The 13,761-nt window shown below is 46.7% G+C and overlaps 1 protein-coding gene across 4 annotated transcripts in view; it reads left to right on the top strand.

Annotated features, from left to right (window-relative positions):
• LOC111854995 (zinc finger CCHC domain-containing protein 2) overlaps positions 1–13,661 on the top strand; it is a 34,309-nt gene extending 20,648 nt beyond the window's left edge. Inside the window, exons 4-14 of one of the 4 annotated variants that reach the window (XM_023833552.2) lie at positions 770–841; positions 1,028–1,128; positions 2,182–2,276; positions 6,589–6,654; positions 7,148–7,223; positions 7,313–7,445; positions 8,014–8,084; positions 8,452–8,549; positions 8,841–8,969; positions 9,651–11,006; positions 11,799–13,661. In XM_023833552.2, the coding sequence (XP_023689320.2) occupies positions 770–841; positions 1,028–1,128; positions 2,182–2,276; positions 6,589–6,654; positions 7,148–7,223; positions 7,313–7,445; positions 8,014–8,084; positions 8,452–8,549; positions 8,841–8,969; positions 9,651–11,006; positions 11,799–11,860 (2,259 nt within the window). In that variant the 3' untranslated portion in view covers positions 11,861–13,661. Of the gene's footprint in view, positions 1–769; positions 842–1,027; positions 1,129–2,181; positions 2,277–6,588; positions 6,655–7,147; positions 7,224–7,309; positions 7,446–8,013; positions 8,085–8,451; positions 8,550–8,840; positions 8,970–9,650; positions 11,007–11,798 lie in introns of all 4 variants that reach the window. The other 3 variants (XM_023833555.2, XM_023833551.2, XM_023833554.2) reach the window with 3 other exon arrangements.
• Positions 13,662–13,761: the final 100 nt, after the last annotated feature.

Here is a 13,761-nt window from a genome sequence, read left to right as displayed (position 1 = left end):
GGGGGAGGCTTCCCTGTGACTCATCCGCTCCCCACCCCCAGCTGGCCCATGTTGGTGTATGACCGGCACGCCCCCAATCCCCTTTCCCTTGTTTACAGCAGCACACTGAGAATGGGTCAGAGTGGCGGAAGTAGGATCTCACTGCGCTCGACTGTCTATCCGAGCTCACTCACTCACACACACACACCCCCATGTCTGTCCATCCTCCTTCATCCCACACTTTAACGTTATTGTTCTGTCAGCGCAGTGGTTTTCATCCTTAGAGAAGCTTCCGGTTCTGTGTTTCAGAATGTGGAACTGGAAGTGCTGTTCTGAATGATCTGTTGACTGTTGTTGCTGGAAATATTCAACTGAATCAGTGAAAGTGGCAGAAATTGAATTTGTTGAGCTGAAATAGTCTTGGTTTGTCAATAACAATTTGTATTTAAAACATTTCCTTAAACTTGCCTTTTTTCATCTTTTTCTCCATTTGTTTTTTTGCTTTATTCACAGTCATGTCTAGGCTTAAACAGGTTTTGTTTGAATCAATACTGCTTCAGTCTATCACATGTTGTGGTTATTGTCTGCTTCTCTTCCTTGGAATTTGTCACTAGTTCTATGCTACTGTCCAGTGTATTGATGTACAGTATTTCCTGGCCATTTGAAGGTCAGAATTTGGGCAGAGAGCCAAATGTGTGCCTTATCCCCTTTTTGAGAAATGCACTCATTTGAGCTGGAGCTCAGATTTATCTGTAAGACGTTAACAAAGCACCCTCCTGCTTCGTTTCAGGTGAAATGGTCAGATTCTTCGTCGAGTAGTGTGATGAAGACGCACCATGATCTGGAGGAATTTTTGTTGAAGGTAGGTTTCAAAAGTTTTGGCTGAGGACCCACAAACCACGTGTAAAGGGTGTGTATCTTACTGTGGTGTCTTAAATGCAGTTGGCAGCTGTGTACTTGTACATTTAATATGAATTTAAATTTTCTACCAGTTTTTTTTTAAGCAAATCATTTATACTATATCCTGATGTTTTTGTCTTTCGTGCAGCTTCCAAAGGAATTTGCCACAGAGTCCTTCGAGAAGAGTATTGTGCGATTACTCAGCCAGGGAGACAAGTATGAGAGCAGGGAACTGGAGCGAACACTAAAGTGAGCATTCACGTACACCCCATCGCCACTCCGCCTTTGGAACATATTGCTTGGATTTAATTATTTGCTTGTACTTTTAGGAATAGAAAGAACCCTGCTGTTTTAGGGGCCAGAAGGGGAATCCCTCTCATTAGTCACTTTGTACGTGGTTCCCTGAGCATTTTGTTAATGCGTTTTAATCATGCATGTGGTTTGCCCTACCATTTAAAGGAAAATGGCGCCCCCTGCTGTGGGCCTGATTTATTTTTTTTTTCTTTAAAAGTCCTGCTGACCTGCACTTTCAGCGTAGCAAGCAGCCCTGTCTGGGCCACAGTTGAACAATAAGGACACCGCTGATGTCTGCTTTGTCATCTGCTTCAGGAGGCTGTTGTGCAGCCTGACCTATGTGCAAAGTCCCCGCGATCTTTGTCACTGCGATGTGCCCCTCCCTCCACCCTATTTTTGCATTTTAAATTGGCTCCAGTTTTAGTTTTGGGGGCGTGGGAAGCTATACTGGATAAGTGTTTAAGGAAAATGGAGGGGGAGGAGATGAGGATATCGAAATGCTAATCAAATGCAAAGCATTTCATCATACCTTCCTTCCTGTTTCTTTTTTTATGTGGATGTCAGTTCATCCCCTGTCCTCAGTATTGTTGATAAGGCCGCATTTTCATGCAGAGACTGCATGCTGTTTTTCTTCCCTTGAACAGTAAAGAGATGTGCTCAGCTTTTCTGACTGGCTGCGAAGGAACAGCTCGCTTAGAACACAACAGCAATCCAGAAAAGCCTATATTATTTAGGTCGGCAACTTTGAAGTCTTTACCTTTAGGATAACATTTTCTCTTCTTTTTTAAAATGTGAGAATTCTGTCCATTTTACCAGTGCCCCCTCCCCACCCCCATTGGAAATCTCCTGAATGATAGTTACTGAGACATCAGTCATGCCACAGATGTTGCATATCGAATGACCTGCCGTTGTCAGGCCTGACTGAAAACACATGAGCTGTATGAAGCATTTAACAGTGAGCAGAAAGTTTTGTTCCTGATTTTATAATCCCCCCCCCCCCCCTGACAGGGAGAAGTTCCTATCCGCGCCGCCAGCTTTCCGGCAGTCCGGGACGGTCTGCAGCTTCTTCTTGTCGGATTCCTCTGGGTCCAGCTGCAGCCGCTGTAAGTCAGGTGCTGTGAGAGCTGTGACTGGCTCTGTTCTCAGGGCCAGCCCAAGGCATGAGCAAACCTGGCAGCTGCTTAGGGCACAACAGCCACCAGGGGGCCCCCTTATTGGATCAGATCACAATGGGACGGAACAGTCACAATGGGACGGAAGATGACAAACGACAACTAGGTTAATCGAATCCTGCTTACGGCCCCGTCTGTTCTATTCAGTTGTTTGTAGCCTTGTGTTGTGGTGCTATAAGCTTGCGGAACAGCAGCGTGACTTTTGGTAAGTGTGGTGTGCATATCATTCCCTAGACCTGGGTCAGAGTGATCTGACACTCACAGATTATACTGAACTGTCTCTGGGCTCTCTGACCTATGGTCCAAGGCAAGGGTCTGCCGTGATGTGTCTGTGTTTACATGCCAGTGAGTGTCAGCCCAAAATCAGGCAGCTGTTCCATAATTTATTTTTGTTATTTTTATATCATGTTACGTGAGTGGTTGTTTTATGTAACCCCATATTTCTATATGCTCTGCATGTGACCCCAAGTGAGTATCCAAACTGCATTTTGGCTGTGTCACTTTCAAAGGTAACAGCTGAGATTCAGTAAATAAATTCCCACTTTTAAAGGTAATGCTTTTATTAGTTATTTTCTGCTTGCTTTAAGTACAGTAAGCAATGGAAATATTCTATAGATGTTTTCCTCATGAATTTCAAATGATGGTGTTCCCCTAGTGGTGGGACTGTGTACTGTAATGGCAGAATATGGTTGTGTTGTCTTGTACCTTCTGAATTGAAACATTATTGCTTATCTTCTAAATTTTGTCGGTCAGATATATGATTGAGTGAGAGACACTTGGCTCCTTTGAGGTCCTCTGAGCCATAATAACCTGCGGAAAATCTGTCAGCTGAAGTCTGCATCCCGTCTTTATGGTTAGCAACACAGTGTTTTTACGGATGTTACAGTAACTGTTGCTGGAGATGGAGCGGGACCATTTGGGAAGCATGCATTCATTCTGGTTATGAATGAGTTTGTATAGAGCCTGGTCACATTTCTTATTTCTCTTTTCGTCTCTTCATGCTTATAAAATCTGCAGTAAAGACAAAACTTTGTGAAAATTGATAACAGAATCTAATGCAACTTTAAGCTAAATGAAACACTAAATCGTTTGTTAGAAAAGGGGCAGTTTCAGTGTGATGCAGTTGCTGGACACTGTGTTTCTATGGTACCATAAGCTGTTTAGTCGCATGCTTAGGGATGCTGGGACTGACTGGGAGTCTACTCACTGGCTGGTATCGGGTAGACAGGAGTGTGGCTGAGATAATCAGGTACAGGAGCCGCTCTGAGACACTGCTGGTCTCGAAGCAGCAGGCAGCAACGTGGCAGGCAGGGCTCACAGGTAGGTTAGCAATGCCTGTGTTCAGAAGGTCTCTGGTTCAAATCCTATGTCAGAAAAAAATAATCGTATCAGTGTGGGGTCATTGAGCAAGGCCCTTAAAGTCAAATTTCCCTAACCTGTGTTCTGATGCTTTCACGTGTATGTGTGCGTCTCATGGAAGGACAAGGTGGGGTATGTGAAAACAAAAGGAATCTCTGTGTACCTGTATCTGTACATCATCGTCGTCATCATCTTTAAAACGATGGCACGGGTAACTGATCAGCTCGCACCTCTGTCTGAGACACGTGTGGCAGCGATGGAGGTTTGACACCTCGTGGACCATTCTAAGAAGAGGCATTTGTCTACATACCAGATAAAAGCAGGAACTGGATCAGTAGTGATGATAGGCAATTTAGAGTTAGTGAAGCCAATGAAACACAGATTTTATTCTGCAGAGATGGTTGGAGGAAAGAGGCAGCAGGACACAGCAGTTGAACTGTGAAGGTCGGCTCCTTTTCCCTCACTTTGGCTACCATTACTATCCGTCATCATTAGGTTACACCAGATTCTGCCCCTCCATCTAGTCACAGGCTGATTCTCATCCCATTCTCACTTCTGCTGTCTGGCTTGGGTCACGAGGACAACGCCTTTTCGGCATTCCCACTTGTGCCTTATGGGATGGTAAACCAGGTGCATTGGCCGTTAGGCCATTCCAATGGACCAAATCTGTCCTTCAGAATGTCTGTTAGAAGGGTAGACTCTTGGGTTCTGCGGCTGTATTGTGAAAGGATGGTCATTAGGTTTTTCTTGTTGTTCTTACTCTGTGCTTCTGTTTGTCCATCCACAATATCTCCCTTATTTCTCTCATAGTGTCCCTGAACTTTCAGTCTTTCAACCATTCACACCCCCCCCATGCACGCACGCACACATACAGACTGAACTCTTACAGACAATTTGAAGTAAAGGCCTTTGAGTAATGAGAGTGCAGATTTTGGTTAATTTCAAGTCTAAGTCCCTATTAGTGAATCCATAGCTGCATATTTACAATTCTGAAAGTTTTGACAATAACCAAAGATCAAATGCAGAACTGGAAATATGTGGATGTTTAAAGGCTGCTTATCCATAGATTGATTCTGCTGATTGATGAATATCTCACAATAAAGCAGGCCACTGTATCAAACTAAATAAGTGACCGTCAAATGTACTTCACAACAAGTTGCCTCACTGGTTATCTGGTGTTCAAACACAGATACAGTTCAGGGTGCAGTAGTTTCACGGTGCAGTAGTTTCTGTTTAAAAGAGGCACTCGAGATTCTCCTTCCTCCGGGCTCCCCTGGCCAAGCCGTCAACCGAGCACGAGCATGAGTCGGAATGCAGGGATCACGTGTCGGAAAACTGTGGCACTGAGCACACGCCAAATCAGTGGGTTCTGTCATCACACCGGGTAGTGGAGAGGAGCAGACGGAGGAGCACAGTCACACCTCTGTGGTAAATTCTGAAAGAGCCTCTGATTTTGAGGGGTTAAATAAGCATTTCAGTTCCTTGTTCTGAAATATGGCCTTTTAAAGTTGTTTTCAAATGAATCTGGCTCTTTAATATTTGTAGATACTAAGTAATTCAACTTTGAGTTGAAACTATAATGAATTTAGGGTGAGATATGGAAGTAATATCTAGTGGGGGTTAAGGGCTTTGCCCAAGGGGCCTTTGACCCCCCTCCCCCAAATTGCTCCAGGGGGCACCAGATAAATGTCCGACCCTGCATTCAGACCCCAACCTTTGATCTGAACTGTGTTTCTCTCAAAGGAGAGCGATACGGGAACAGAAGCATTAAAATTGTCTATTAATAATGTTACAAAATGTTACAACCTAATAACCAGATTATAAACCATTTATAAATCCTTTATATGGGTAGCATTATTGTAAAGAGGCACCGACCAATTACATGGCAAACTCATCTGCATCTCCTGCCACTAGATGTCCTTCTTCCCTGAAATTGAGTCTAATCACATCATGATGTCACTGCCCCTCATTCCCATGGTGCTGAAGCATCAGCGTACTGCTCCCTCCTCATCCTTGTAGAGAGATTGTCCCCCTGTTTGCTGTAGCATTACCTGGATGGACACTTCAGAAGAGGGTGCTTAAATTAGGCTTAAGCAAAGCGCTTCTTTGTTTTAACTGAAGGATCATAGGATGTCCTCGTACTGGTCTGTCTTTTGTCTGAGTGGGGAGGTGGGGAGGACCTTTTGAATATGGATCTCTTTTTGCTTCAGCAGAGGCCAGAGAATAGAGACTTCATGGTGGGGTGAATCTAAGTCCTGGTGAAGCTTGCAGGATCATTACATTCTCCATTTCGTCTAGTGATTAAATACATGAAACACTGAGGTAGTTCCTTCTGATCTTAGATGAAGAAGTGATCCTAGACATGCTATGAACGGTCTACCCTGAAGCAGGAAGAGTCCAGAATTCAGTGTGTTGTGCCCACATAGTAGTGCAGTTGCATATTGTTGTGTTTAATCTACGCAGTAATTCCTGTTTTAGAGTGACTTCTGTGTTCAGGATGCTCATCAGTTCAAAGAGCATATACAGGTTGCATTATTGCCAGGATCATGATTCTTGTTTGATCTTTGCCCAGTTCTTGTGCTAGAATTGACCATGTAGCATTAATGCTGCATGAGGTTTATGATCCCTGGGGGGGAGGGCTTGGGAGGGGGATTGAGGGATTAGTCTGAGTTTTGGTGCTGGAAACATCCTTGTGGCTGTGTGAGGTTTTTTTTTTTTCTTTCTCGATCAGATTTGCCCTGAGCTGCCTTTATTTTACACATGGACTCTTATTGGTTATTTTCCAAGCACTGCCTGCATACCGTATGTATGGGAAGGGGAGTATGTAGGGCAAACCCAGACAGAGGGGGTACTGTAACATGTCTTTTTCATTCATCCTGTACAGGTAACCCTATGGCCCTAGGAAAGCCCTTCACGGAGGACTGCTCTGAGGCATCCAGCCAGGAGGAAGGTGCGTGCGGTGCTTACCCCGGACATGGGCCCCTCCGCTCACAGCCCCGCTTCATCATCTTCTGGGGCCGTCACCTGTTTCCAGAGGCGGTCTCCCAAACATCGGCCAGCTAAATTTGTCTGCGTGTGGCCAGCGTTGTGCCTAATGACAGGCTCTGCTATGATAATGGTAGCCCTACCACAGCTGAGGTCCTGCATCAGCAACAGCGATTATCCCTTGGCAGTCGTGTTTATACGGAGTAGGGGGGACTAGGAATGGTCAAGGGAAGGGGGTGGGGTAACATTTGCGGAACAGATTTTGCAAGAAAAGACTGTACTTTCACCATTTTTTTTACTCCCTAGATCAGTGTTTCCCTCACCCAGTCCTGCAGCACCCACAGACGGTCCATGTTTTTGCTCCCTACTGGGAGCAGGGAGGGAGCGAAAACATGGACTGTCTGCGGGTCCCTGTTGACCATATTGGGAAACACTGCCCTTGATGGTCCTGTTCACAGGTGCTTTCTCTTCAGATCTAGAGCAGTATGTTGTTGGTCACCGGAAGAAACCTGGTACCAAGAGTCCAAGCCTTAGGTAAGCAGCTTTCTCCCCTGGTGTCCCCTGTGGCATGGAGCCTTGGCTTTTGTGGGTTTAACAGCCAGCTCCTGTCTCCTCTCCAGCAGCCAGAGTAGCAAGAGCTGCCCAGCGGACGGACGGAGAGCCACGCCCTCAGAGCTCAACGGTGCCCCCGACTGGAGGCGGAAGAGCTGCCCATTGAAGCCGACCCTGGAGCAACGTGGCCCTGGGCCAGAGCAGGTGAGGGGGCCCAGGGGATCCCACCAGGAGAAGAGGGGTAAACTGTGGCTCTTTGAGCATTGGAGTGTTCCATAGCTGCACTTGGCCTAGAATAGTCTGGTGACAGATGGATCAATTTATCATTCGCAGAAAATATACTCTCAGGTTCACAGCACACGTTCTAGCCAGGGAACACACGGTTATGTGTACTGTGTCTAGATATCCGTCTCTGTCATTGACACTGTCTGATGAGTTGGACTGAACAGCACTCTCCCCTTACCTGCTGTTCATTTCCAGTGGTCCAACTGGACAACACCAGGCCCAATAGTACCATTGTGGGGGTTTGGGGGGTAAGATTGTGGTGAGCAGTGCAGTAGGTACGACAGCGATTTGTTTCCCACGGTTTTGTGTAACGCTCTGCCAGTCATGTTCAGCCCTGCCCTGTTTCCATGATGCAGATTTTAGGAATCTGAGGTGTTTCTGCGAAAGAGGCAGATGGCTGAGTACTCAGTGAAGGCAAGACGCCCTTCTTGTCATGCTCTGTGTCACATCTCCTCTGGGTGTCTCTGTGTCCTCCTCCTTCCAACAGCACCCAGGTGATCAGAAGTGGAACTCCACCCCCAGCCCTAAGAGCAAGCCCAGAGCAGCGGCCGCAGAGAGGTGACATCATCTCCTGGGTTTGGGGGCGGGGTGCTTTGGGAGGCTGTATCTGACACAGCCTGTCATTTTTGTATAGAGCCCTATTTACCAGTCTCATTTCTTCTGTTCCTGTACTCCTAGCCTCTTCGCATTAGCCACATCCAAGAGCACTGTAAAGGGGCGGAAAGTTTGGGCTAAGTGACGGGCCCTTAAAAATTTGGAACTTTATTGGATCAGTCTTGGTTGGAGGCCCAATGTAATATGCTTTCATAGGGCCCAGAATCTCTGGTGGCACCCTTGGCCACGCCTTAGCATTAGCGAGCTCCTGGACTATACCTGTTTATGTAGAGCTGACCACTCCCCCACCCCCCCCATTTTTCCATCCTAGAGAGAAGGGGAAGGTGGGAGAGGGCAGGCTAGCTTACGTTGGCAATGGGATCATGAGACCCGCTGCGGTGCACCCAGGTCGACAGCCCACCAGGAAAGGTAAGCGTGAGCTGGAGGCAGCGGCAGCGTGGCCTGAAAGCTCCGCTCTAACACACCCCCAGCACGAGACATGTTTTCCCCTGCAGAGATTGCACGAAGGTCTTCAGTCAGAGTGGAGTGTTACTTCATATATAAACAAGCATATTTTTGAAGTATAAGTCATGATTTAGTCCTCATATCATTATACCTGAGTGTCTGTGGGGCAGAAACGGGCACAGAACCCACTTGGGAAAAATCCATTTAAACTGGACCAGCAGCATAAAGCAGAATCGCCCCCCCCTGTTCCCACAGACCGTCGCCATGACGTGGGCTCGGGGCAGGATTCGTACGGGGAAACGTCCTCTGAGAGCTACAGCTCACCCTCCAGCCCACAGCACGACGGACGGGAGAGCCTGGAGAGCGAGGACGAGAAGGACAGGGGTGAGGAAGTGTGGCTTCGAGCCCGCGTCCATCTACCTGGGCCCCACGTGGGCTTCAAGGAGCAGGGGGGGCCCTGCCATCTGCAGCACATGGCGCATTAGGGCTGCCCTGTAAAATACACTTTACAACAACCACCTGCGGTCTGTTGTTTAAATAAAGTCTTTCTCCACGTACAGTACCAGTCAAGCTACCTACACGAGTCGCATCACATGACCTGGTCACCTAACCTAAACCCATTAGAGATGGTTTTGGAGGAGTTTGACCAGCATGCTCAGCGTATATGTGGCACCTCCTTCAGGACAGCTGGAAAAGCATCCCAGGAGGCCACCTCATTAAACTGGTGTAGAGGAGACAGTAGGGTCAACCAGTTCCAAGAGATATTGGGCTTAGGGGTCTTGCCCAAGGGCCCAATAGTGGGATCACTCTGCTGACCGTGGGATCTGAACCTCCAACCTTCTGAATCCCAAACCACAGAGTTGCAATAGTTCAAATAAACCTTTCCATGGGTAGATGTGTCCAAACGTTTGACTGGTACTATATGTCAGGGGTAGTTTTATTAATTTATGACAGTCTTGTGGCTATAAGTGCAGAAGTGACCTGGAAAAACACATTTCACAAGAGCCGCCTGACTTGGGACCGGAATTTCCCTCTGTCTGCCTGACTCTTCCTCTCCGTCTACAGATACAGACAGCCATTCCGATGACTACAGCAAGGGTCGGGTGGAGCCCTTCCCCTCTCCTAAACGGCTGGCCGGAGCAGCCCTTGCCACCATGCGCCCCCTACTGCCCAACCCGCTGAAGGAGGAGCCGTCCCGCCCAGAGGGGGCTCTCAGCAATCCTGTGTTCCCCCAGCTCTCTTTCGTGCACACCCTGCCCTATGTGGTCCAGAACGGGGCGATCCCCTCCCCAGACCCAGGGTCAGCCACTCATGGGCCAGACAGCAAGCCCGTCGTGGGGGTGGCAGGGGTGGGGACCCCGTCCTTGGGACTCCGCGAGGCCGTCTCCGGCATGGTACCACCTGGGGAGGGGGAGAAGTTGCCGCCCGAGCCCGCCTCCCTGCCGCATGCCTTCGGGCCATCCCTGGCAGGCCTGCCGCAAGCCGTGGGCCCAGCCATTCAGCCCCTTGTCCCGCGCTTCAAGGCCACCACCCTACAGGGCAGCTCTGAGAACTGCGCCCTGCCACACCAGCCCCCTGTGGGCAGTGTTGGTGTCGTTCCCCAAGGCACCAGCTACATGTCTCCCCTGACACAGGCCTACCCCAGCACCGAACCCGCCAGCCTCCCCAACCCCGCCCCGCCCACAGAGCCCCATGCCAAGCCCCCCAGCCTCTCGCTGTCTGCTGGCCTGGCCACCCCCTACAGCTTGCCCGTGCCCACTTCCATCATGCCCTCCGTGGGGGGCGTGGCCACCCCCACAGTCAGCCAGGTGCAGGTCATGGTGCCACCTGCCATCCCCACCCACACCCCTGGCCCCGCCCCCAGCTCAAGCCCCGCCCTTACTCACAGCACAGCACAGAGCGACAGCACCTCTTACATCAACAGTACCAGCTGTGGCACCTCCAGCGGGGCCTCCCAAACCCAGCAGCAGCAATCGACGCCTCCTCAGCAGATGGGCTGCGGAACTTGCGGTTGCCGAGGTAGCTGTGGCAGTAACCACGCCCCCAACTACTACTTCCCGCCCCAGATGCCCCGGCAGGTCCTCAGTATGCCCCATATCTTCCACCTCACGTCGCTGCCCCATCAGAGCAACGGCACCACGCAGCTTCCCTTCTTTCCGCCGGCGCCCTATGCCAGCGGGCCACTGCTGCACACGCACTCCGAGCACGTGCTCAGCACCCAGGTGGGCTACGGCATGCAGCAGATGGGCGCCTTCAACCGCTTCTACCCGCCGGTCTTCCCCCCGGTCAGCATGATGCCCGGCGGCGCCCTGACAGCGTGCATGAAGAAGAACAGCAGCAATGTCTCCTGCTACAACTGCGGGGTCAGTGGGCATTATGCACAGGACTGCAAGCAGCCCTCCATTGATGCCGCACAGCAAGGTACTGCTACCCTGTCTGGACCAGTAGCTATATAGTTTTTATTTTTCTCTTATTTTCAATTTTCATATGAAATCTAGTTTAGTTTTAGATTTCAATGTAGTTTTATTATTTTGTTTTAATTTAAAATATGTATTTCTATTTTATATATATTTTAGTTTATATATTTTAAGTTATTTCTAGGGATGAATTGAAAGTTGTGGAAATAGTTTATGTGTCTGATCTTTCGAGGATCCTGCATAAATACAAAGTGCATATTATGTACTAATATCCTCAAAATGGGCAAACCATGTCCAAGCGCTGTTAATGGTTATTAAAGATAAACAAATCATTACTTTAGCTAAATATAACAGGAAGTATTTAACTTTTTAATTTCACTTTGTTTCCAAAGCAATATTCATATTTTTTTTTCATTATAGTTTTTCATCTTAATCTCATTTTACTTTACGAAAATGCTTTCCTATATGTTTGATTTTCATTTTTGTTAACTATAATAACCCTGGTCCGGACGCTCTACCTCAGTTTTCCTTCAGATCTGAAGAAATTTTTTATTTTATATTTTTTTCCCCTCTCTCCCCTCTTCTCTCAAGAGCTTGCCTTTACACAGTGCCTGCAGAGCTAGGTAATAAAGTAAAATATAAAACAAACACAAACAATTGTTTCATACAAGTCATTATAAAGAAAGTGTCGCACTCTTATCAAAACAGAACAGAACTCCGTCAGGCTGTCGTGCGGCTAGATTTTGTTATTTTCTCCTCTCTCAGCCCCAGTTTTTTCTCCTACGTTGTCTTCCAGGTGTCTTCAGGCTGAAGTACGTTGGAGCTCAGTCCTCGGAGATGATCGACAAGGCTGACTGAAGTCACTGGAGACCACTATCTCTGTCATGTTCCGTTACAATAAAGTTTCCAGAGACCTTGTATTTTAAGAGGTGTAAATGTTTCCATTCTGTTTGTTTCACCTTTTAAAATGTGCTTTGGGGGCCTGGCAAACCTGAATTTGTGCCTGAAACCTCCTTGTTATAGCTGAGGGAGATTGCTCCTCATTTCAAAGACCCCTCCCCGCCCAACTCCACCCTGGGTTTCCTCTGGTATTTTGCACTGAAGACTGGCGAGAGACACCGGTTCATGTTTACGAGCTTGTTTCTTAAATTGTAAAACCAAGTCTGATAGGAGTACAAAGGATTGCTAATAGTCTGATCTTTAACACCAGGGGGTTGTGAAGGGATTCTATATTAGTCACCCCTTTCACTTTTTAACCAAGGGTATATTTATGATTCCTTATGGTTTCAGTTTTTGTCACAAACCAAGGGGGGAAAACTAATGGTTGCAGATGTGCAAAGCTGGGATTGTTTTTTATTTTTTTATCACAGTGTTCTGAATGTACAGCATATTGTTATTTTAATTGCCTAAATTTAAGGAATTTGGCAGTATCTTCTATTAAGAATGGTTACTTTGAAGCATTGCCACTTGATATAATGTGAACCTTGTATTTAATCATTAATCATGTTGTCATCATTTTAATGCTGCTGTCCTTTCATTTATTCTTTTTTTATTATTATTTAACCTCTTGCACTGTTGCTGCAAGGAGTTCTGAAGTCCCCAAGTCTACTAAGGCGGTCTTAAGGTAGAACAGAGACAGCAGTCTAATACTCCAATAACGTTACGTTATGTTGCTGTCCATACAGTATTTTTATGCACTGCAGATTCTGACCACAAGATGGAGCCACTGCTTACCAGTTGTGCAGGGTGCGGAAGGATCTAGCGTGAATTGGGGTGTGTAGGAAGACACATGGACTTGCCTGTAGTAGCCACGATGGAAGAAATACGCAGAGATTAATTTTCCTTAAATTTATATTCTTTTTGTCCCTTCCTAAAGCAGCAATGGTATTGTATTAAATATGCTTGCGTTGTATATGTATGAGCGCACATACATACTTACGCACGTCATTTTCATATTTGAATAGGATGGACAGTTGTTAAAGCTTTAATAAGTTTGTTCATAATTTTGAGGAAGATCACATCATTGGTAACCATTCCAAACCGATAGTTTCTTCGCAGAGTACTTCCTGACAAATGGCTCTGGCTTGATACTATACTTTGTTTCTGGTCGTGTGAGGCTGTCAGCATGCCCACATACAAGCAAATCTCACCCTTAACCGTATGTAGATAGACCTCCTTTTCAATATAATCGGTTCGTTTCTTAAAGATTTAAAGACGTGCGCGCGGGTTTTCGTCTGCTCCTAAAACTTTCGTTTGGTGCCGCAGCAGCTCAAAGCCTACTTACTTGTATTGAAGGAAGTATGAACGGTCTTCTTTGTACTGACGTTAAATAAAACGATAACGTGGAATTTATTTTGATAGATATTTAAAATTGACAAACATTTTAAAAGGCAAGGACCACTTGAGTATATAGTGGGTGTTGGACTTGTATATAAGAACCTGACAGTTGTATTTGTTGAACTTTTAAGGTTTAAAATGCTGTACTGTATATAAGGGGGTATCTTGTTACCTTCAGTTGTCTGTTTACTGTATTCTTTGATATCTAAATGTTATTATGTACTGGAAAGGTCAAATATATTTCTAGAACAAATTTGGATTTTATGCAAATTGTTCATTTTTTTGTTTCTCTGGAATTAACAGCAATAAATACAAAACGCGGTGAGAGCTGTCCTTTGTCCCACACTGGTCACGTGCCGTTAGCGTGGCTTCTGCCGGCTTTGTCCCATTCATGTTAGTGTAACGTTAATATTAATGCTCCT

This window comes from Paramormyrops kingsleyae, chromosome 15 (genome assembly GCF_048594095.1).
Source record: "Paramormyrops kingsleyae isolate MSU_618 chromosome 15, PKINGS_0.4, whole genome shotgun sequence".
Taxonomy (NCBI): Eukaryota; Metazoa; Chordata; class Actinopteri; order Osteoglossiformes; family Mormyridae; genus Paramormyrops; species Paramormyrops kingsleyae.
The sequence above is the reverse complement of the archived record's forward strand: the minus strand, read 5'-3'. Positions and strand labels throughout refer to the sequence as shown.